The 23,846-nt window shown below is 41.5% G+C and overlaps 2 protein-coding genes across 4 annotated transcripts in view; both read left to right on the top strand.

Moving 5' to 3' along the window:
• The window catches only part of CRCP (CGRP receptor component), a 41,866-nt gene extending 34,539 nt beyond the window's left edge, over positions 1 to 7,327 (top strand). The window contains exon 7 of one of the 2 annotated variants that reach the window (XM_015646704.3): positions 7,252 to 7,327. In XM_015646704.3, the coding sequence (XP_015502190.1) occupies positions 7,252 to 7,313 (62 nt within the window). In that variant the 3' untranslated portion in view covers positions 7,314 to 7,327. The remainder of the gene's footprint in view (positions 1 to 7,251) is intronic. The other variant, XM_015646703.3, reaches the window with a different exon arrangement.
• Positions 7,308 to 23,027, top strand: TPST1 (tyrosylprotein sulfotransferase 1). Of its 2 annotated transcripts, XR_004499837.1 has the most exons (6): positions 7,325 to 8,181; positions 12,966 to 13,164; positions 19,914 to 19,964; positions 20,831 to 20,904; positions 21,786 to 21,833; positions 22,754 to 23,027. XR_004499837.1 is itself a non-coding variant. In XM_015646698.3 (5 exons), exons 1-4 carry the CDS (start codon positions 7,325 to 7,327, stop codon positions 21,801 to 21,803), a joined length of 1,125 nt encoding a protein of 374 aa, XP_015502184.1. In that variant the 5' UTR covers positions 7,308 to 7,324; the 3' UTR covers positions 21,804 to 21,833; positions 22,754 to 23,027. The 2 variants fall into 2 exon arrangements, 1 of the variants encoding a protein (XP_015502184.1); XM_015646698.3 differs by lacking the exon at positions 20,831 to 20,904 and having other exon boundaries at positions 7,308 to 8,181.
• Positions 23,028 to 23,846: the final 819 nt, after the last annotated feature.

Consider the following 23,846-nt stretch of genomic DNA (forward strand, 5'->3'; position numbering starts at 1 on the left):
CGTCCAGCAAGTCCAACTCAATGCGTTTTCCTGCTCTTGAGGAACTAAACCCGGCTTTCCACACGGAGCACTGGGAATGAAGGGGTCAGGATGGCCTCAGGCCACGCTTTTTAAGAGGTGAGTTAATCTAGAGATGTGAATTTCCTTACAAAGCTGCACCTCCAGGGGCAGAGAGTCACCCTCACTCCTTTCCTGGCCGCTTCACCCAGCTGTGGGTCAGAGAGTTGGGATTTGTGCCAGCAGCTGGTGCAGGCTCCAGCTCGTGCTCCAGCCCGACGCTGTTCCAGATGTTTTCCCAGTTGCACACGTGGTGGGCACATGGCTGGCGCTTCCCGTCTGCTGCAGAGCAGGTGTGTGACCCCAGGGGACACCTGAGCCCCGAGCCGGGCTGTCAGCACCGCGCACCTCTCAAAGCTTTCGGAGTGTCCCTCAATTTGCAGGACAGCTGGATCGCTGCACTTCAACCGCTCGCCCGGTTCAGCTGGGCTGTGTATTTTGGGTGGTTTCACCTCCTAAAGCCAAGCCGGGAGGCAGAATTCGGGCAGAGTTTTGTCTGTAAAATATTCAAGAGTAATTATCTGTTAACGAAGGGGCCGTGCGAGCTGTGCCGGGCTCCCGGCCGCCAGCAGCTGCCTGCCACATCTGGCCAGACGCTGGCGCACCTGGGGTCCCCGCTCCAGACGCGCGCGCGGCGCCGCCGCCCAGATGTGTGCGCGCGCGCCCCGCCCGCGGCCAGATGTGCGCGCCAGATGTGCGGGGAGGGGCGGGGACACGCTCTTTATCACGCCCCCTTCTGCTGTCAATCGTCGGGTGTGGCCCAATGATGGCCCGCGACACATCGAGGCCCGCGACCAATCAGGGCGTGGTTGTGATTTCCATGGCAGCCGCAGCCGCGCGGCTGAGGCGAGGCGGCAGCGGGGCCGCTCCCGGTACCTCTCCCGTTCCTCGTCCCTCTCCCGGTGCCGCTCCCGCTCCTCGTCCCGCTCCCTCCCCACTGCGATGGTGCCCGAGCGGAGCCGCGGTGGCGGAGGGGCGGCAGTGCCGCTGCTGCGCGGCTCCAGCCCGGCGCGGGGGTGGCGGCAGCAGCAGCAGCAGCGCAGGTGAGGGGCCGCGCCCGCCGCGCACCTGAGGCGGGCCCGGGGCGGGCCCTGCCGCTCCCCGTTCCCGCCGTGCCCCGCCCGGGCCCTGCCGTGCTCAGGGTGGGGGGCCCGCGGCCTGAGGCGGCGGCAGGAGCGGCTCGGTCCCCGCCGTGCCGGCCCCGCTGCCCGCGGGGGAGCCGGGCCGGGCCGGGCCGGGCGGTCCCGGAGCGCAGCCGGGGATGAGCGGAGGGACGGGCGCGCTGCTCCCCGCGGCCGAGCCCAGCCGGGTCATTCCCAAAGTTTCCCTGCGGGCGGGGGAAGTCGCGGCAGGGGCTCCCGGCGCCCCGGGTGCCTTTGTTCGGTGTCGGGGAGGGCCGGGAGTGCCCGCGGTGGGGCAGGGGGGCACCGGGGATGGTGCTGGAGCGCTGGGTTTGTACCTGCGAACAGGTATGGAATGGCTCGGCTGGGAAGCCAGCCTAACAATCATCTCCTTTCTCCCTTCCCTAGACCAGGTTGTTCCCAGCCCCAGCAATTTTATAGCTTTACGGTTTTATAGTTTCACAATTTTATAGTTTTATAGCGGGAGATCGAAACTGTCGCTTAGTTGAAAGTGGGTTTGCTGCCGCCGTTGTCATTTGCGTTTTTTTATTGTGAATGTGCCGTGCAAATTTTTGTGGATCTGGATGTTTTTGCTGTTATTAAGGAGTTTTATTCTCCGCAGTACCTCAGGGTATAACGGAGTGCTGAAATCCCTCTGAGGAGCACGCAGAGAAGTGCACAGAACAGGAGCTCATGTGCTCTCAGTGTGATTTTTCCCCTTTTTCCCTTTTTTTATTCTTCTCTGCATAACTTTAGAGAGCTCTGTGTGTCTTCAGTAAAATTTCTTTTGTTGAACTGTTCTCCAGCAGGAGCTGTAGAGCTTAACAAATACTGCTTGTTCTTGCATAACCAGGACCTTGTTGGTAACTATTTTTTGACCATTCTTTATGCAAATCATGATAATTTGCTGTATATATTATAGATGTAAGTAGACCAGAATGGATGAAAGTATTTCCTTCCATTTGAAGCAGAACTTCTTAATTATGTGTTTTTTAAAGTCATTTTAGCGGCCTTAAATGTTGACAAACCCAAAAGTGTTGAATTTTGAGTGCTTGGGTAACAAGATGAAAATGCATAAGTATGAGCATTTTTTATTTATTTTTTTACTCTTTATAATGTGGTTGTAATAGAAATCATGAAATGGTTGCATATTTGTGTGTTGTATTCCCTGACATGGAAACTTCAGATTCAGCAGTCTGTGCCAATGAAGGCTATTTTGGTGTTTCAAATTTTTTAGGGCTTTAGATTTAAAAAAAAAAACAGCCAAAAAATGTAGGTTTAAGGAATGCAGATGACTAACCAGCATTTCTGTAGCTCTTGCAGTGTGAGGTATAGGGGAGAGTTGTCCTCACATCTGTGTTCCCTGGTATTAATCTTGTCCAACTTTGTTCTGTCATTCTAGGAGTTGGCTGTCTTTCATTCCAGATGTTTTCATGCCAGGGGATTTACTCCTTATTTATTTGTGGACTCCTTGTTTCTTTGTGGAGGTGAATAAAAATTACTCCTTCTATTTTATCATCCTTTTCTTTTTTGCTTTAGGATTAATAGGAGGAGAAATGTGGGGCAAACAGCTGCAGGGTTTGAAGGCCATGAGGGCTTAAATAGCTAAAGATGGACTTGAAACTCAAGACTTCTTGATTTTTATTTTTAGCTTTGGATTTTTTGCTTGGGATTTGCTTCCTTGTGCAGCTTCTGGTCTGTGAAAATTGTGGTAACGCAGATCCAGTTTTGGGGGAATCCTGAAGGTGATGCAGAGGGATAAAAATGCTTCCTGAATACTCAAATTCTGTCGGGAACAGTCTGCTAAATGAGGCTGTGATGGTTTGGGTGGCTCTGGCAGTGGTGGTGTGTGGATATTTCAGTGCTGTTCCGTGGTGTTGTGCTCTGCCATTGTCACATGCAGTCATCTGTGGTGAACACACACAAACAACCACAGTCAAACAGCTCCTTGAAGGAAAACTTTTATGGGATTCCTTCCTTAAACTTTCATTTAGAGGTGCTGAAAGAGCTTAGGATAGAAGTTCCTCGAAGAAATATCTCTTCAGTTTCTAAATGTGTACTGTTTTGGGGGTGATTCTTTAGAATTCCCACTATCTCCTGCCTTTCCAGTATTTATTTTAAGAGAGAAAAAGTGAAAGGTGAAAGAAGAAGCAGGGAAGAAATAGAGTTGTCAGTTACTTTTTAAAGTCTTAACAGCATTTTCATTTCTCCTTCTCAAGAGAGTGAAGATGGATAACAGCACTTTGGGATATTTTTCCATTTAATTTAGCCACTGTAAAATCAATTTTCTTTATAGTTTTGGGTATAGTAGTCAGGCTGGGCATCAGAATCTCCTGTTTCTGTAGGGTGTGTTTTGTAGTCTGCTCCATGAAGCCTTGGGAAGGGAGGGGGTGGTGTTGTCATAGCCCCAGAGAATCAGGGATTGAGTGGATCTCCTGAAGAGGAAAAGGAATCATAGGAATCTGGTAGGAAGACATGAGGGGAAAGACAGCTTTCCAATGCTATGAACTCTTCCTCTGCTTCTCTCTTGCTCCTACTTTTTGGCACAAAAAGCTCCTTTTTAAGTTCTCCAGAAGAGTGAGCTCAAATTCTGGCCATTTACATTTTTTCAGAGCTTTAGATTTAAACCAACCCATCAGAAAAGCCTAAATTCAAGGGAATGCAAATGTGTGAAAACATTTTTGTAGTTCCTGCAGTGGGAACTATAAGGGGAAGTTGTTCACTGCACTTGGAACAAAACAAATCCCATAAAATCTAAGCTGTGCTCTTCCTGGAAGGAGCTCTGATGGTCAGAATCTGAGCCAGGAGTTCAGGCCATGGAAGCAGAGGACAAGTTAATCACTGAAAAATGCTTCATATATATTTGGGGTTGTGTTTTATTTTGGGATGGATGATGCCACTGTCACTGCCCTCTGAATTTAGCCCTGGAAAAGCTCTGGTTGAACAGGAGAAGGAAAGTGCTCTCTTTCCAGAGTGAAAGGCTGAGCTCTGGAGCTCCAGAGGATTCCTTTTTACTGCCTGGGAATGGAGCACCTTTTATTCCTCTGGCAGGGAGTGTTTGAAACACCAACAACCCCCAAACTGTTTTAACATGAAATACAGAGGGATGACTTGCCTCTTGACTAAGCTAAAAATTTTCAACATTTTTTGGATGAACTTGAGGGAAAAGGTCTTGACCTGCTGCGTGGAAGGGGAGGGCAGGAGAATGAAGTGTGTGCAGGAGAAGGAAACAAAGCAGTGCAGTCAGTTCTGCTGTGCTAACATCATCTGGGGCTGACTCATAGGCTTGACTTTTCTGGGCAGAAAATTCACTTACAGACAATTCTGTTTGGCTGCACTGTCTTGTGATGAAATTTGTAGATCCAAATTCTTTTTTTTTGAGTACCACATAAATTTTTCTTGGAATTCTTTTTGTCCTGGCACTTGAAACTTGCTGCCAAAGGCCTCTCTACCATTGCAGTCTTCTACAACCTCCTCAGCTCATGTTTTGTGTGAGGGGGTTGTGTTTGTTTGGGTGCTTGTGGAGGTTGTTTTGGGATATTTTTAATAAAAGCTGTCTGTGCTTGTACAGTGAGTGGAACTTTGCTCTTCTCAGGTAAAAACCCCACAGCAGTTCAAAGCTCAGCAGCCGAGGGCTTGCTGATTGCCCTGCTGTGATTTTGAAACGCTGTCAATTTAATTCCTGTTAACAGCAGAGCAATAATAACTTTTATAATCCTTCAGGCTGACAGATGTGCTCCAGAGCACTTACTCATGGGGAGGGGAAGGTGGGGTTTGTTTGCAGAAGGGCAGCAACTTCCATATGTCATCTTTATCCCAAGGAGCTTTCCTTGGAACTTCAGGCACAGAAAGGAGTTTGCTGGCTTGGAGAATAAATTAATTTTGTGAGAGAAGCTGTTTCTGACACACAAAGCCCTGCTCATTATGGCAGTGCATGTTCCAGGTATTGTTTCCAGGTAAAAAACCAGGACAGAAGGTTGTAGGACAGTGGAATCCTGATTCTTTATGGTTTTGCAGCCTTTGGCATCTTTGAACTTCCCAAAACAAGTTACTGCTTCAAATGAAAGTGTTTGTGGGTGATTGATGTGGGGGTTTTGTCACATGGGTGGGATTTTGGTGGTGTAGGTGAATCAATACTCACAGAAATTTAGGAAACCTCCTCACAGTCTGCAGCATGAATTGAAATTCACAGCTGGAACTGTGCCCAGAGGGAGTCATCACTTGCTTTACCCAACCTGTGAATTAAAGATTTCAGCCTTCAATCACCAGCTTTCCTCCAGTACTGAGAGTATTACAGTTCTTCAGCTTTGTTGTTAAAGCTGGTTTATTTTTTTTTTGTTGAAGTGATATCCTAATATAAATCTTAAATTTGATCTTGATATGCTTTTCTCCAGCAATCACCTACCTAACTTCTGCATTTGGGGAATGTTGGTGTATCCTCAAGGAGTAGGTTTTAGTAAGGAAGATGGAAGGTTTTTGTGGAGGATTTTTATTTTTTTTTTTCTTCCTGAGGAAATTAGCTTTGTGGAATTTACTCAAACTGAGTAATGGTAGGGATTGTAGGAAGGGTAAATATTTGTAGGGCTTATGTGCTCTGTGCTGAAATGCTGTTTCACTTGTGTTAACTCTTCTCTCCAGTGGATACTGTATCTACAGAATTTTAAAAGATTCTGTATTATTTGTTAGTTTTAAGCAGAACAATTTTCCCTTCCCTAATTCAAACTAGGTCTGCATGCTAAATCTTTCAGAAGAGAAACTTTGATTTTTGGTGCTATGGAAATATGAACTGCATGATTTATTTTCCTTTCTTTTTGAGCACTGTTCACATGACCTCCACTTAAATTTCTGGGAATTTGAGGGTTTTTCTTTTTAATGTTTAGATATTTAAGGTCCAGTTAAAGCAAGGAGAGGTACATGAGTAGAATGAAACTTGTCACAGAGGATGAATTGTTCCTGTGAGTGGTGTGTTGGCCACTTCACAGGAAAAGAAGGGAATTAATCTTTGAGTTATATTTGAGTTTAATTTTGGTAACAGAGACTAAAAGCTGAACTTTGAGTGGAATATTGTGACAGCTGTTGATTGGAATAAGCTTTGCTAATGTGAAGGGCAAAACCTTCTCTTGGATGCCCTGCCAGAAAAAAACCACTGCTGTGACAGACTCCTGCAGGAGGAATTCCCTTCTTTTCCCCATTTCTAAGTGGGAATTCTGTCCTCTGGCTGCACATTCCCATAAAACAGGCAAAGAGCTGGAGAGCCTCGCTCAAATCAGGAATTTCTGAGTTAACAACTGGATTTTAGGAGGAAAAGGTTAAGTGGATAATGTTTTGGGGAGAAACAGGGAGCAGGCAGAAGGATCTTGTCCACTCAGGGATGTGTCCTGCAGTTGCTGATAGAGATGGAAAAGCCTGGAGGAAGCCAATCATTTAAAATGTTGGCGGTACCTCCATGCTTGGAGCTCCTCCCAGTTAAAATCATCTGTGATTCCAAGTGCTCAGTGAACTATTCCAGCCCTGAACAGCCAGCTCTTCCTTAAAAATTCTACTAGAGTACTAATTTCATTGGAATCACAGGAAGAAGAGTCAGTTTTCCACCCACCTGACCTGAAAACTCAAAGCAGGTGAACTACAGAACGCATGCAAATAATTGTGTCTACATTAACTGTTAGAAATGGGAAAAATAAAGATATAGGTGGAGTCATCCAGCAGCAGAATAAAGATTTATCTAAGCCAGTGTTTGATATAATCCTCTGATATTTGCTATAAAACATAGCATGTTCTTAGTCCTTCGTGGAAATGGAATTCAACAGATGGGTTTTGAAACTTTTCTACTAAAAGTTTTGTTCAGACTCTTATGCATGTCTAAAATTCATCTAATTTTTTTTTCTTCTCATCTGCAGAAATTAAAATTACTTTTGAATAATGCAATTTTATGAAGCTGAACTGAAAAAGAAATAACGAGAAAGCTTGCTTTTATTTTGGGTGTTTTGGGATTTCAGACTTAATCTTGTCTCACCTCTTGAAAAAGTAATAAAAAAATTCTAATTTTTAAATTTTTTTTTTCTCCATTTGCCAGACCTTAATTTATTTGAGATTAGGATTCCCATGGCACGTGAACTAGAGGATAATTTGGAGTAGGAGGTGTCTTCATGCTGCCCAAGATGGTCGGGAAGCTGAAGCAGAACCTGCTGCTGGCGTGCCTGGTGATCAGCTCGGTGACCGTGTTCTACCTGGGCCAGCACGCCATGGAGTGCCACCACCGCATGGAGCAGCGTGGGCAGCCCCCACGGGGGGACAGTGCCAGGGCCACCCTGGGGACAGCCCCCAGTGCCAGCACCAACAGAAGCCTGCCCTACAGCAAGGACATGCCCCTGATCTTCATCGGGGGAGTGCCCCGCAGCGGCACCACGCTGATGCGCGCCATGCTGGACGCGCACCCCGATATCCGCTGCGGGGAGGAGACCAGGGTGATCCCCAGGATCCTGGCTGTGAAGCAGATGTGGGCCAGGTCCAGCAAGGAGAAAATCCGCCTGGATGAGGCCGGGGTCACGGATGAGGTGCTGGATTCAGCCATGCAGGCGTTTTTGTTGGAGATCATCGTCAAACACGGCGAGCCCGCTCCCTATTTGTGTAACAAGGATCCCTTTGCTTTAAAATCCCTAACTTATCTCGCCAGAATTTTCCCCAATGCCAAATTCCTGCTGATGGTCCGGGATGGCCGTGCATCTGTGCATTCCATGATCTCCAGGAAAGTCACAATAGCTGGCTTTGACCTGAACAGCTACAGGGACTGCCTGACCAAGTGGAACCGGGCCATAGAAACCATGTACAACCAGTGCATGGAGGTGGGCTTTGGCAGGTGCATGCTGGTGCACTATGAACAGCTGGTCCTGCACCCTGAGAGGTGGATGAGGACTCTCCTCAAGTTCCTGCACATCCCATGGAACCAGGCAGTGCTGCACCATGAGGAGATGATTGGAAAAGCTGGGGGGGTTTCTCTTTCCAAGTGAGTATGAACCTTCTTCCTTCACCTTGTGCTGTTCTAAAGTACATTTTGTATGTAAAAATCATAGCTTGGTTTCAGTTTCTCCCATGGGCAGCTGATTTAGGATGCATCTTGAAAAGAAGTCATTGCTAATTAACACTTTGCAGTCTCATATTGGTTATGTGTGTAATGTGAGAAAACTTTTAATGGTCAAGGTAAACTTGAATTTGAGTATCTGATGTCAGCTTTGCTTTTCTCTGTGCCCCAAAATAAACCTGAGATGTTTTATCTAGACTGGTGTTACCCATCCCAGCCAGATCACCCATTTGATTTCAGCAACAATATTGTTGTCAGTGCAAGAATGGCCTTGGAGCTGAGTTTGCCAAGAACATCCTCTTCCAGGAAACTGGAGAAACTTCTCCAAGAGAATAGAAAGCAGAGTTGGCAGCTTTTCTCCTGGCATGTGTTCCCTAAAGGACAAGCATTTTGATGAAAATTAACCTTGTTGTAAGCAAATCTTTCACTATTCTGTTGGGCCATCTGTGCACCTGATTCAGCTGCTTTCAGAATCCAAAATTCAACTCTGCTTAGAAAAACTAGATGGGTGCCATTAAAAGAATCTGATTTATTTTCTACTTAAACTACTTTGATTTCTTTGCCACTGTTCACAGCTGAACAACTGAAATACAGAAGCTGTTTCATCTTTACATTGAGAGAGAAAAATGTCAATTTTTGACACTCCTCCTACTTTTGAATCCACCAGATTAATTTTTAAAATACTGAATAAGAAGCCCTATTCCAGCAGCAAGGCCTGCCCAGTTAAATTACTCAGCTCCTGGATTTGGAATATTCAGCACTTGCCAAGTGCTTCTGAGTGAGAGGCACCTTGCACAGCAAGGACACACAGACTGTTACAGAGTAATTCTATTAAACTCCAGTTTTGAGAAAGAAAAATGGGGAGATTCCCTTTATTTAATGCCTAGGAGCACATCTGTGGGTTTTCTAATATATTGTAAAAGCATTTGATTTAAAGCAAATAGAAAATTATTATCAGTGATTAGAAAGAGAACTTAAAACTCAGGTAACAGATATTTACAGTGTGGAAGTTTCACATCACCATTGCCACTGAGGAAACAGCCTCCACTGTGTTCCCAGGGTTTATCAGGAAGGGATCTCATCCCTTTTTTTGGCACTGTTGTTTGATAGCAGATTGAAAATGTGGAAATGTTAACCTGAAGCAGGACACTGTGATACTCCCTGGAAGCTGATCCACATGGGAACCTTTCCCTAATTCCTGGGGTTTGTTGCTGCTTCAGCAGCACCTGAGTGGAGGTAACTTATTTTTACTGAGATAAATGGGTGGTTGCCAAGCTTTAAGAGTCTTGTAAAAAATAACTGTGTATAATCCCATTTCTAGTGAAATATTACTGCCTTTCAGCTTCCAGATTTGTGTTTTTAAAAATTAATGAACCTTTATACTGTGAAACTCAATAACCTTACTGAATTCTTGCTAATATTTCTTACTAAATCTGGTGGAATGGGGTGTGAGGTGTTGAGAATATTTGTTTCTAAAAATGAAGAAAATGGATTGTTCAAAGTTAAATGTGGCCTCATGTTTATTTTTTCAGTAAAACCTTCACATTTAAGACAAGCGAGTGTGGACATGTTCTGGTGACCCTCAATTCAGTGTGATCCCAGAGTTCTTTATGTGCTTTTATTATCTCCCAGGAGATGATCTGGGGAAGCAATTTCTAATTTCAGGAGGCTCTAGCAATGGTGGGAAAAAACTGAGAAATGTGTGTTATGTCTGGGGTGGGTTTATCTAATCTAATACCCTTGCAGTAGGTGGTGAAATTTGGTTTTCAGTTGCAGGATTTGATAATGATTTCAGTGGCTCAGGCTTTCAGGGGCTGCAGAAAACCCAGTGAATATCAAAATCTTAAATGCCTGTGTTGTGTGTTTATGGGATTCCAGTTGAAATTGTGCAGGGAGAGCTTGAGATTTCCCAGTCTGATGCCCTTGTTGCAGTTAAAACCTGCTGGGTTTGGCATCCCCAGCTGTGATATTGTGTAAAAACGCCTGGAAACAAGCAGAGCCCCCTCCTTTAATCATTTTTCACTCACCTGAAACACCTCCAGGTCTTGCAGACAGGCTCAGCACCCACTTCAGATTTATGCTGCTGGCTCAGGTCCTGCCTAGGATGCCTGGAGGTGTTTTAATTGTTGGAGATATTATTTGAAAAGAAATCTGACAAGTTTTTATCATCTTGAGATACTTAAAAACATTTTGAGAAAGAGATCACAGTGTCACTAAAAGACCTTTATAACAATGCTATTACCTGCTAATAAATAGAACTGATTTCTCTCCCCTTATTTTGATTTTCATCCAGGAACACTGAAAGGGCTGTAGGGATGTGCAGTCTAGGATTTGTAGGAGTGTGAATTTTCTGTGGTTTGAAGTCCCTGCCAACGTGGCTGTTGAAGGAATGCATTATGGACTCCATGCTCTAACCAGGATTGTTAATTGAGCTCTGGCCTTTGCCTAAGTGAAAGCAGCTGTGCTGACATGTAAAGAAATGTCAACTCCTCTAAAGCAATTTTTATTAGGTTTATTATGGAAATAGCTGTCTAGGCAGAATTACTTCAGAATTTACTATATTTAGTACATAGCTCTCTTTTGATTCTGGTACAGATACAGACTTATTTGGGGTTAGTCCTGTCTGCTTCTTCTCCTCCCAAATCTCAAACTCTTCCCATACCTGGAATCACTGCCATATAATCAATTTTCCCAAGAACTGGTGTTTCCTTGTTTTTCTGTTTGGATTTTTACATTTTTATTTCCTCTTGCCTCCAGTCTGTCTTCCCTCACAGTCCTCATAAGTTCTTTATCTGAGGAATCTTTCCCATAAATGGTTTTATTTTCCTTCCCACCTTAACTGAAAGGACAGAGAAGGATTTAACCAGACCAAATGTGGAACAGTGGATTTTTTATCAGTGCTTGGAAGCAGCTAAATGTAGTCCCTGCTATCAGACACCAGGAAATGTTTCATGCTGAGGGTATTATTAGCAAAGACTACAATGACAGAGGAACAAAACACACATTTAAAATTTGACATCAGGATGAGAAATCCATATGTGACAAATTTAGGCTCAAATCTATCTCTAATACCCATTTTTGGGGGGTCCAACAAGCTCTTAGCCAGGCTCATTACCTGGTTCTCCAGTATCATCCTGGTTTTAAGTGCTCAAATCAATTTGCAGTTATGGTGAAGAGGTTTTAGGCTTGGTTGGCTCTGTCTGAGGACCATAAATCTCACTTTTTTTTGAACATCTCGTGATAATTTTTTCCTGAGTGTCCCAATCCACCTCTGGTCTCCTGTTGTGGCACTTTGGCTTCTGCCTTGCTGCTTTGAACTTCTGAATCTCAATTTTTAGCAGCTTTTTTCCTGCTAATTTAATGTGGAGTCAGATGCTCATCTTCTAATTAAAAAATCACCAAAAAACCCACTTTTAAAACTTCTAAATTTTCCATCCAAGCTTGTGAGCTCAGTCCAACAACCCTCAGAAGGTTGAAATTTAGTCACAGCTCCCTGGTACCAAAATCCCCTTCTCAGATCCTGCCTTTGGTTTGAGTCTCTGGTAATGAAGAGGACAAAGCTGAAGATTCTGGGGTTGTTTTAGAGGTTTTATTTTGTCAGATCCTTTCCAGCTTTCATAAAACACCAATCTGAAGGCCCTGCTTGCCAAGACAGTTTCCTTATTACCATTTCCCTGTCTGGTTTGTTCTTTGTTAATTGTATTTCAATTATTTCGCCTTACTGACCTTCCAGCCTTGGATGACTGATTTCCTTCCTCTGGTCTGGGAAGACTTTAGTTCTGATGAGGAATAAAAAAGAGGAGCAAGGTGAACTCTGGTGACTGGTGTGTGCTCAGCATCAGGTGTGAGGCAGACAGAAATATTCCTTTTATATGTCCAATAACATCCAAACTCTTTCTGGGGTCAGAAAAGAAGTTTTAAATTATTTAGAGTAAAAACTCAGGGTGTTTTCAATTATTCAGCCTGAATTCTCTTCCAAAAATAAACACAGTAAAGAAGTTATGTGTCGTACAGTTGTAAAGACAGAACAAAGCAGTGCCAGATTTCTTCCCTGGAAAAAGAAAACACAACAAAAACACTCCACAAAAGTAGAGCAAAAATTAAAATTACATTAGGACTGTTGCTTAAATGAACAAGAAATCAACTATTTTCTAAATATGACACTGATGGTGCACTTGCCTTTAAGATCTATGTGAAGGCCAAATAGTCAAAGGAATGGTTATGAAAAATATTTCTGTAGTTTGTAGCTTTCTGTCATCTCAGGTCTCTCTTTTATTAAACAAATTTAAAAAAATGTGAACTACAGAATGGTTGTGAGAAGAAATAACACATGGATTAGAATTTAGAATACAACTTTTAATACATCCTAGACAATTAAACAGCAAATGTGGGAAAACAGATTTATATGTACATGTGGGTTTACTTTTCACTTAACAGCTCTTGGGCTTTCTCTGCTGTTTTTATGGAATAAAGGAGTTGTTTCAGCATGTGAGAGCCTAAACCAGGCAGCATCTGCAAATATTGTGCAAATTATTCTCATTAAAACTTCACTTCCCATCAGCTCTGTAGAAAACATGAAATTATGAGAGGGAAAGAAGAAGAACGGGAGAAAAAAAAAACAACAAAGAAAACAAGCTTAAGGTCTTAGTGCTATTGAGGAATAATTGGTTGGAGTGGAAAGTATAAATTGTTTTTTTCTTCTTTCCCAGAGTTGAAAGATCCACTGACCAAGTGATCAAGCCAGTGAATGTGGAAGCCTTGTCCAAGTGGGTTGGGAAGATCCCAGCTGATGTCCTGCAGGACATGCCAGTGATTGCCCCCATGCTGGCCAAACTGGGCTATGACCCCTATGCCAACCCCCCCAATTATGGGAAGCCAGATCAGAAAGTGGTGGAAAACACAAGGAGGGTAAGGTTTTTGTGTGTTTTATTATTGACTGAATGGATATGAGCTCTAGAGCAGGAGTCTTGTGTTTGGTCTGGGGATTTGAAGTCTGTTTCTAATACTTTTTGCTACTTCACAATGTGTTTTCTTTGGGGAAAAATGAAAGAATTCTTTGCTTGGTGTGTGGAGCTGAACCTCTTGAGAGCTGCCCAGAAAGTTGGGGAACTTGTTAACAGTGGAAAAAGCTTTCTTGTCAGGATTTCAAACTTGATGGACGAGCTCAGCTTTTTATACATGAGGGTTGGCAGAAGCTCTGTCACAAAATTATACCCCAAATACTTGGTAGAGTTTGAAAAATGACCCATAGAAAATAGCCCACGATGATCAAAATGTCTGATTTTTAAATTCTTTTTAGAACAGCTCAAAAATGGAGAAATGTCTGGTGCTGATTAACCTAAATTTAAGGATTTGAGTCTGAATTTAATGTTGTTGGAATTTGAGTAGTTGGGCTATAGAGCTGTTTATCCCTGGAGGTATCTATTGAAAAAACTCATTACCATTGTTGGAAATAGAATTAATAACTCTGCTTCTGTTCCTTTTGGGCATGTATAGTTTATTAAAAGAAGGTGACTTTTGCTGCTGCAGCAGAGTAATCAGGGGGGGAAAAATAATTGAATTAAACAATTTATAAGGACTGTCTTCCACCAGCCTTCTGATCCTGAAAAAACTGCTTGGAATAATGATGGGATAGATAGGAATGAAAAAGGAATTGGGGTTTGTAAAGTCTCTAAACATTTTTGCATTATTTCTTTTCTAAAAAAATGTCATTAATCATTAATTAGTGTAATAAAGGCTGGCAGCTTGATTGTTTTAATTCATAGCTGATAGCTCTGCATGGAAAAAGTAACCTACCCTTTTTGGTTATAATTTATAAGTTCCCTTTTAAAGGTTTACAATCAAATGAACTTTTCTGCACGCAGTTAAAAAAAGTGTTCAGTATTAAAAGTTGCAAATTGTATTGGTTGTATCTCACTGATAAAACTGACACAAGTTTTTACAGCCTGCTGACCTTGCTGAGGCCCCCACCTGTGTGGGGCAAGCTCAGGCCAAGCTGTAAAAATTGTCTGGATTTCTGTCACTTCTTGAAATGGATTTGATTTCAAAACACAAGAGAGGAATTCAGGTAAATAAACAAAGCCAGGAGCATCTCTCTAAAGAAATGAAAACCTAATTCAAAGGCTGAGGGTTTACTGAGGCTTTTTCCAAGTTTGCTTTGAAGGATAATTTGTTTGTTTACCAATGCTAAGAGCAGCTGTTAAAAACTGAAGCTGATCTAAATATTGCAGACATATGGAACACTCAGTAATATTTTGGCTGCTATTTTAATTTAATAGCTTTACTTACAGCCCTAGACAGCATTTTAATTTGTTGTTTATTGTACTACCCAGTATATATTTTTCTAGTCACTTGTTCTTTGCCAAAATTCCATTTGCATGCGTGGTCTGTACAGATAAAATGAGAGAGGTGCTCTGACTGAATGCTAAAAACAAGAGAGTTCAAGATGGTTCATCTTCAAAACTTTGAATATTCTTTAAAAATAGACCAACATAAAGATTTCAAACTGTTTCAGACTCTGGTGTGTAAGTTTGGCCCATCAGGGACAGCTCTTGTGCAGTTTCCTTTCTCCTCCAGGAACTTGTGCTAATTTATTCCTTGCTGCTGTAGCCTGGAGAAGAAAGCATTTATTTAATTGGATAAAATAAATAAATCTGGGTTTTTCCAGCCTTTTGGAGCTGGCACTTGGCAAGTTAAGATCCTGTGTATTCTGAGCTGGTGAATTTGTAAATCACTGTAGCACTTCTTTTGCTTTCTTTAAATTTCTTCACCTGGGATAGCCTTTCACAGAGTTTTGTACTGATATCTGGAATATGGATGAAGCTGTTCAAAGAAAATGTTTCCAGAATTGCTCTTCAGTGCATAGTAAGACTATCTGGATCTTGTTTGTAGCCATTTATTGACTCTCTTTGTGTTTGGAAGCAGCTCTCTTGTATTTATATTTATGTTTGTGGTCTCTAAGACTTTAAAGTGAACACAGAACTTGAATTGCATTCATTGAAAACAGATAAAGTTCAGACTTCTAAAGCTGAGCAAAATCTGTCCCTTCTTGGAAAAGACCACAAATTGCACTTAACAGTGAAAATAATGCTCAGCAATATAAAGCTGCTGCTCTTAATCATGGAAGTGAGAACCAACAGTGTAAAAATTTCTAAAAAAGGGGCTGGTACTGGAGAAAAATGGAAAGAAATGGTTGCTGTGGTGCAAAATATTAGTTTTCCTAAGCTTTCTGAGCACTTAAGTTCTGTTCTTTATTCCTCATTTCTCCTTTTCTGTCCCCTGCTGGTGAGTTCCATATGAACAACTCAAACATCTTTTTTTTTTATTCAGTCTGGAGACAAAATGATGATTTTCTCCAGCTAAAGGACAGTGCTTAAATTAGAAATGCTATCTCTTTGTAGGTAATGCAAAGGAAGCAATGGTCTCTGCTAAATTTGGATTTTTCACTTGCTTGTAACCTGTGTAGGACACCAAAATGCTGAGGTTTGGTTTCTGTGCTCCAGCAGCACAGCACAAAAATAACAAGAAGCAACCTGGGTTTGTACTTTGACCCCTGTGCTTTTATTCAAGGAGCTAGCAGAGCATGAAGGGAACTCCATCTCTTGTTGTGTTGCTCTCCCAGTGCTGCATTAGGAAATAAAACATCTCTGATGAAATCTGCACTGGGCGAGCCACAAGTTCAGATTTTTCTGGTGTTTTCACTAACAAAGCCATTAACTTTTTGTTTGTCTGTTTTCTGTTAAGACTGACAATATTATCTTTTCTGACAGTTCCTCTTGTCTCAGTAAAGGAATGCAGAGCAGAGAGAGCAAGGTCTGGCCAGGGTTGTGCTGCTCAGCAGATCTCTGCATGTGACCTCTCCAAGGAGGGTGATTTTCACTGAACATGTGGTTTTCTTGTAATTCTGTTGTTGATCTATTAATTTATCACTGCAAGGGTTCCTTCCTTTTGATACATAATTACTTGTTGTTCTCCCCTAGAGTTTTAACAAATTCTGCATCCTGGGCAGAAAGGAAATCAACATCCTGAAGTAAAAGAAGTTTTCATCTGCAAATGATGTAGAAAATGCAAATAATTAAGCTGTGTGTGAGCTGGTAGCCCAATCTCCATGGGGTGAAATACATTCACTCCTCATTAGAACAGTGTGTGATATGTCCTTATCAGTATTGTGAGGTTGTATCAAAGTGAGTTTCAGCAGTTTGCCAAACTCAGCAGAAGAAGAGAGAGCAGCTCCCAGCTGCAGAGCTCTGCCTGCTGCCCACGAGGAGCTGCACTGTTGTGTTATGGTTGGCACAGTGGTTTCCTCTCCCATCTGTAATGAATTACATCAGATTTTCTTTGGCACGTCCTTCCCACTAAATAAATTTGTATTCTTGGAATACACACTTCAGTAAGTTCTTTTAACTTCTTCATGGAGTTGTGCTCCCTGTCATGGAGAGATCCAGAGGTGGAAGTTACAGAATTCCAGAGAAAGAGATGTGGCTTTCACCAGGACTGTTCAAACACAGTGGTTCTTCTCCTGACAGCCCAGAGCTGTTCTCCAGCTCTGGTTTATGTTCAGCTGATGGCAACATCTAGAGATAAAAACAGAGTTTACTCACTCCTGTCTCATTCCTAGTTTAAATTGTGAGGAACCATCTCCTGTTCAGAGTCAAAACATCCATGACAACCAGAATTTCAAGAGTTTGTCTTGGAGATTTTAAGGGCAGGAGCAGTCTCTGATAAAGGTAAAAAGTGTATTTATCCTAAGGGATGAATAAAATTCTGCTGTCAAAGGTGTTTGAATGCCCAGCTACTCAGGGCCCTGCATCTCCATTTTCACTGATGAACCTGGTCATAAAGGCATTTGGCTTTGGGGGCTTTTTCTCTGATATTTAAAACAAAAATCTGGGGGTTATTCCATCTTTTTTTGTGACCACAACAGCACAGACTTTCTCAGTGTCCTCTAAATTTGTTGAATATTCCATTTAGGCAGTGTTTCTTCCAACATGTGGATTCCCACATAGTTTTTCTCCAGAGGTGCTGCTATCTAATTTTTACAACAAAAACAAAACCCCAAACCCTTTATCTCTGCATAAATATGATTAATAATACATAAAGAGAGTTATTACCAACCAAAATGCAAACTGAGGTGTGGTTGCAAGCTGCCTTTTGGCAGACATTGCTGGTTCTGTGTAAGATCCTGCTCACTGTGCTGTCCCTCCTGGGTAAACATTTACATCCCACATGGCCCTGCCTTGGCAGGTCCAGCAGAGGTGAAGAATTGTGTAAACCTTTAAAGCTGCCTTAAAAGTTCAGGAAAATCTGAAAGATTGAGGGTACCTCCATGTGCTGTGGAGTGGTTCTAGAAAGGAGCTCAGCTCTGCTTTTGCCAGTGTTCTTGATTTTTCTTTTTCTTTTACAATTAAACATCAACAGCTGTATACTCTACAATGTGTTTTAAGGTTTACCAAGCCCAAGAACATTTGGTTGCAGAGTGACTTTTACACAAAAAATCCCATTATTTTTGTGTGCTGAAACTGACCAAATATAATGGGACTCTTTTCAAAGCAGACTGGAAAGTGGGTGAAAAGAAATGCTTTAATCTTCTATAAAAAAAGAATTATAGGTTACACTTCTGTTCTGAAGTTCTCCCTGTGTGTTTAGAGGGGTTTTCTCAGGCAACTGGATGTGAAATTTGTTTTCTGATCTCTTTTTGAGTATAATATCCGTTCTGTTTGGCTATAAGAATGTGTTTTGGTTTTTTAATAGAGCAGCTTGAATACTGCCAACACTGAACAACAAACTGACACAGGCTTCAGATCCCCTTCTTCTGGAATTCCATTTGGACTTGCAAAATAATTCCCTTAGAAATGGTAAAAACCATTTCTTCTCAATTTTACTGAATTCTTGCTTAGACTGGAAATAATTCCAATATCCTGCTTCAGCCTCACTAATGCCACTGTGAGTGATGTGTTTTACACTTACAAATTGGTCAGAAAAGGATTGGGAATCTGAAGCCTCTTTAATTTCTTTGGCTGTGGATGGAGTCATTGTTTTTAGAATGTCTGGATTGCTGTTGATCCCTGGGTTTTGATTCAAAAGGGACCATTTATGTTTTTGGAATTACTTTAAACCAGTTTTTATGCAGTCTCCTCCTGACAAAACCAGCCCTTAGGTAATGTCACTTCTGAACCAAAATTTGTGTGTTAAACCTAATCTTTGGCCTGCCACTGCTTAGATTTGCCCTGGTAAATTGTGCTGTGTAAATGCTGATAGTTTCATGTGAATATAATATGAAATACCTTCAAAACATTTGCTTTCCAGTGACATTCTTTTCAACATTGCTGATCTTGACTATCTGTTGTTAGATGTTTATTAGGGGTAATGGCTGTTCCTGCAAAGGTGAAGTTTTTAGAGCAGACAAAAATCTAGATGTGTAATATAAAAATTAGACTGAATCGCAATTCCAGGGGAAGGAAAGGAGGAGGATTCTGGAAAGAGCCTTGGGTTTGGTCCTTCTGGTTCTGGATCAGTCACATAGTGCTGCCACCAGCAGGATTAATTGTTTTTAAGGATTCCCAGAAAAGGTGAAGGTTCCTGTCTGTTCCTTCCAACATCAGCACCACCTAACAAAAAATCCTGTTTTCTCTTGTGACCCTTGCTGAGGTTATTCTGTAACATTTTTGTTGTGACAATGTTGTTTTGTAACTTCCATTCCTGTTCTCCAGGACACAGCCTGCATTTTAATGGTTTGGATAAAAGCAGAAAATGAGAACTCCTCTCCTTGATTTATAAATATTTATAGTGGAGCAAGGCTCCAATAGCCACACACTGCATTTCTGCCCAGGGTGACTTTCCTTAATGCTCCTTTGGGAATGCCAGTGGCTCCTGGCTGAATACAGATGAGAGCTGTTCCTATTTTATCTAAACCATGGAATATCAGAGTCCCACAATGTGTGTGTGCAGTCATTCCTGCTCTCAGTGAAGCCTGGTGGTTTGGATCCCAGGGATGGATTGGGATGGGAATCCAATCCCGAGTCCATCCTGTGAGTCACAGGATCTGCTGGGCAGGAAATTCAGAGCTGACTCAGCTGCAGTCCCAGGTCACTGCAGAATATTGACAAGCTGGGCTTTGTGTTCTGGTCATCTGCACATAGGAGAGCAGAGAAAATTGTAACAAACATGCCCTGACTTCCTGGAGCTCCTTCCTTTGACGCAAAGCAGGGAGTGCAGCTCAGAGCGAGGCTTCAGAGGAGCCCCATTTCCATTTCATGGCTTTAGGGAATTTTTCCAAATAGATTTGTGCCCTTTTTTATTTTGAAATGATTACACAAGACCACAGTCGTGACATTGGGATGATCAGTCTTTATGCTTTAGTAGACAGGATGATAAAACTCTTCAAGTATACTTCAGTTTTGGAAAAGAAAAAAGAACAGATTATATTTTTTTATCCTTTGGAATGTTTATTCTCAGAAGCAAAGAGCTTTTAAAAATTATCCTCTAGAGAGAAGACAATATGTTGCCAAAATATTTAATGTTCTAGCATTAGTGGATGCTAACAACACAAAAAAAGCCTTATTTTCTTTATTTTCCTTTCCCTTAACAAGCTCTTCAGCATTTTAAACAATAGTGAATGAGAGCTTTAAGTAGTATAATTTTTTTGTTTGTTTTTCCAGGTCTATAAAGGTGAATTTCAGCTTCCTGACTTCCTCAAAGAAGTGCCACAGGTACAGTATTGAATTAATTTCCTTTTTGTGGGTGTAGCAGCAAATTATATCGAGCAGCATTTATAAACCACTTCTTCATGAGCTTGATTTTCTGATCGATGGCAAGATTTGAAGATTATCCATGAGATGGAATCTTGAACTCAGCATCCCAAACCTCTCCTGAATCCATGTGTAACTCCAGAGTTAAGAGTGGTGTTTGTCAGCCTGAGCTGCCTGAATATTGCTGTGAAATGGAAGAAAAAATTTAACCTCTTTTCTGGACCAAACTTCAGAGTTTGTTACTTGTAGAGGAGCTTTATCTTTTGTTATCTTGGTTTAAAGCAAGTCTAGTCCAGAGGGCAGAGTTTATAAGTACTGAGATATTTTAAAAATAGAGATATTATCAAAGTCAACAAACCCAGCCATGGATAAGGGATGGTGTTGATTTAACAGTCAAGTGTGCTATGGAACTTAAGGTTTTACTGAAAATTCACAATTTGGTACCCCCCAAATGCTGTTCATTGTCATCAGCTCCCTAAAGGACCTGCAAAAAAAAAAACAGAAGAAAAACCGTTATTGTGAAACTCTCAATGTGAAGCTCTCAAACTGTAGGATTTTGTGGATATCACAGAATTGTGGAATCCCAGAATGGTTTGGGTTGAAGGGACCTTAAAAACCATTTTTTTTTCCACCCCTTGGCATGGGCAGAGACACCTTCCACTATCCCAGGTTGCTCCAAGCCCTGTCCAGCCTGGCCTTGGACACTGCCAGGAAGGGGACAGGTTAAAAATACCAGGAATCTACCACAGACAAAGCATTTTGACTTCTCCGTTTGTTCAAATAAAAATGATTTGATTAAAAAAGAAAACTGATTTCTTTTGTTCCAGCCAAAGAAGACAGTAGAAAGGAAGTCTCGTGGCAAGATAAAATGAACGTGGATCAGTGAAGTGGCATAGCTGTAGTGTGTGTTTCATGTTTTCAGAAAATAACCTTGCTGTGGCCACCAAATCTTTCTGAGCAGCCTTTGTGTGATCTCTAACGTGGGTTTGGCTTTTTCCTGGCTGTTTGCCTGCTTGGATCACTCAGTGCTCCTGCTTTGCTCAGCTCTGGAGAACCATCCCAGCCCTGTTGCTGCCAGCATTTTGTTCCTGTCACTGAGTGTCTGCTCCATGTGTGCTGCTGAATTCACAGGAGCCTGCTGGGGTCACTCCTGGGGTTTCCACATGGGATTGCTGGTGGGATTGCAGGATTAGCCACAGATAAAGCTGCAGGAATAGGGTGTGCCTTAACAGGAGGGGAAATATTGCTGAGAGGATTTATGGAAAATGCAGGGAGATCCTTCAGAATTGAGCACACCGTGTTTAGATGGTGTGCTAGCAAAAAAAAAAATCCATGATTTTGAATAAATCCTGGGTTAAATCCTTCAAATCCTTGTTTGCATACAGTATCAGTTAAATTATGCTGTTTGTGATTTTCAGTTATCCCAAAAGAACTTAGGCCACTGTGACTGATAAATTCCTTCTTCATAGGATAGGGAGGTTCCTGCTAAATTCCAGGAGGTGGATTTATACAATTAACTTGGTTTAAGTATAGTATTTGCCAAAATCTGAGCAGATTTACCCATACCAAAGAAAGACCATCTAAAAGACAAAAATAAACACTGTAGAAGAGTAAAAGAATATTCCTTAAACCATAAAATCTTGGCCAAATTGATGCTGATATTGTTCCCATTTAGTCTTAACATAATGTAACTAAACAGCTCAAAGGTTTGGAGAACAGGTATTGGTACTGATATTTTTGTCCTCTAATGTAAAATAGCTAATGTAATTATTTTTTTGACAGACTGAACCTATGGAATAGAGGATAAAATGGACATTTCTTGCACAGAAGGTAATACAACAGCATTGTTTAACTTCTGTAACTCCATGGGTAAGATAAATATGAAGATAAGTTTTTTAAAGGAAACTGCTAAAGATGAGCTGGTTTGTAATATTTGATTTAACATCTCACAGGCAGTTTTTTCAAAAAGCTGCATTTTAGTCACTGAATAAACACTGACAAAATTTTGCAGGGAGCTGAGTAAATTCCAGACCAGTTAAGGAATGAGAGATGCAACATTTCCTGTGTTAATCCAGGATTTTTACTTGTCAGCCCTGCTATCAGATGTTCTGGCCTGACAACAAAAGATGGCAAAATTTAAATCCAGTTTAAAAATAGCCCAAAGCAATGTGCCCTACAAATATCCCCAAAATAGATCCTTATGTGGCCATAAATATAAACACCCTAAATATAGCCAAAAGCACTGTTCTGTGTAGAAATAATGGATCTAAAAGCTTCCCAGAGATGAATTACAGGCCTTCACTGTGAAATCAATAGAGAAACCATCCTCTTTTCACACAGTCAATGTTAAAATGACTCAAGCATCAACCTCATTTTGCCACTTAGCTCTGAAAAATGGATTTCAACCTGCAATATTTCTGTCTAAAGCTGCTGCCCAGTTTCTGAGAAACCAAACTGGGAATTTCCCAGCAGTAACTTCCCACTGGGTCACAAAGGTTTGGCTTGTAAGTTGAAAATCAATATATTTTTTTTGCACCATGCTCCAAGCAGTCTCTCTAACGATAAAGGATGGACAAAACAGACACATTCCTTAAATACGTGGGATTTGTCTCGGCAGTGACTTTCCACCTGCTGAAACAACAGTGCCTACTCTTAATTCTGTGTTATTTGTAATTCCAAAATGCTGTCCAGGATAAAAAGCTGAATATTACCAGGAAAGCTCCAACATAACTTTATTTCTTTTCCCTTAGGTGATCAACTGCTGCCTTTTCCATGGGAATGATCCCTCAGGCCTGGCCCCTGGGATCAGAGGTGTGCTGCTCATGGCCTGCTCTCTTCAGAATGTTCTCTCCTGTTTCTTTCATCCTGTTTTTGTTCTGTATTTTGCTGTTGTGAGCGCATGTAAACCTTATAAAAAAACAACAAAAAAAAAATCACTGATGTTAATGTAGAACTGCATTACATTCGCACAACTATTTTTTTAAGGTTTTAAAAAATGCAAAAGCAATGCCTGTCTCTGAAATTGCTCTTCTGTTTTAATTACAGGGCTCCATCTTCAAAGATTTTTTTTTTTGTTTCTTGTAGCAGTTTGGTTTTAAATGTATGAAGCTTTCCAGAGTGCTCTGTGCTTGTCCTGAAAGATTTTTGGTGGAACAGTTTGATTAATTCATATGTGGAAAATGTTAATTATCTTTTATTTAAAAAAAAAAAGTTGATAAATTACATGTACAGTTGCAATTCAATGATCTTTTGTATTTTATTTTTCAAAATAAATGCTTTAAATGTGATTTTTGTTTATTTATTTATTAATTAATGGTTTTGCTTCCAACTTAAGATTTAAATAATTTGAGATATTGATGTGAGGGAAGGTATGATCTCATGTCCTGCGTTTGGATCTTATTTTAAGGTTTGAAATTTAATGCTTTTTTTTGCTTTTAATATCTGGGTGATGAAAAAATAGTAAATTGGAGTGTCCCACTGAGAGGTATAACGTGAGATTTGTTCACTGCAGGAAGAGGCAGGTAATTTTTAGACTCTTGAATTTGTTCCTCAGAAGCAATTTTGTTCAGATATGTTCTGCTAGGGGAAATTGCTGCTGTGAGTTGTATCCTAAAGTTTCGATCTTTAGGATACAGTGTGGAACGTGATTATTTCCATTAGGTATTTTTGGGACGGTTGTTATGTCTCGATTTCTGCTCCGCTCGGTGGTTCAAGGTGGTGAAGGTGGTTTCAACCTTCCCCACTGGTTTTCAGAGGAGTTCTTGACAAAATATTTGCATTTCCTCGGATTCTGGATCTGACGGAGTTTTTGCTTTTCCTCCGTTTCTCCATTGCTGCGTTTGG

This window comes from Parus major, chromosome 19 (assembly GCF_001522545.3).
Source record: "Parus major isolate Abel chromosome 19, Parus_major1.1, whole genome shotgun sequence".
NCBI classification, from domain to species: Eukaryota; Metazoa; Chordata; class Aves; order Passeriformes; family Paridae; genus Parus; species Parus major.

Coding starts and splice junctions, on each gene's coding strand:
- TPST1 (XM_015646698.3), top strand. CDS start 7,325: ATGCTGCCCAAGATGGTCGGGAAGCTGAAGCAGAACCTGCTGCTGGCG. Junction 8,182..12,965: donor GGGGGGGTTTCTCTTTCCAA/GTGAGTATGAAC, acceptor CTTCTTTCCCAG/AGTTGAAAGATCCACTGACC. Junction 13,165..19,913: donor TGGTGGAAAACACAAGGAGG/GTAAGGTTTTTG, acceptor TTGTTTTTCCAG/GTCTATAAAGGTGAATTTCA.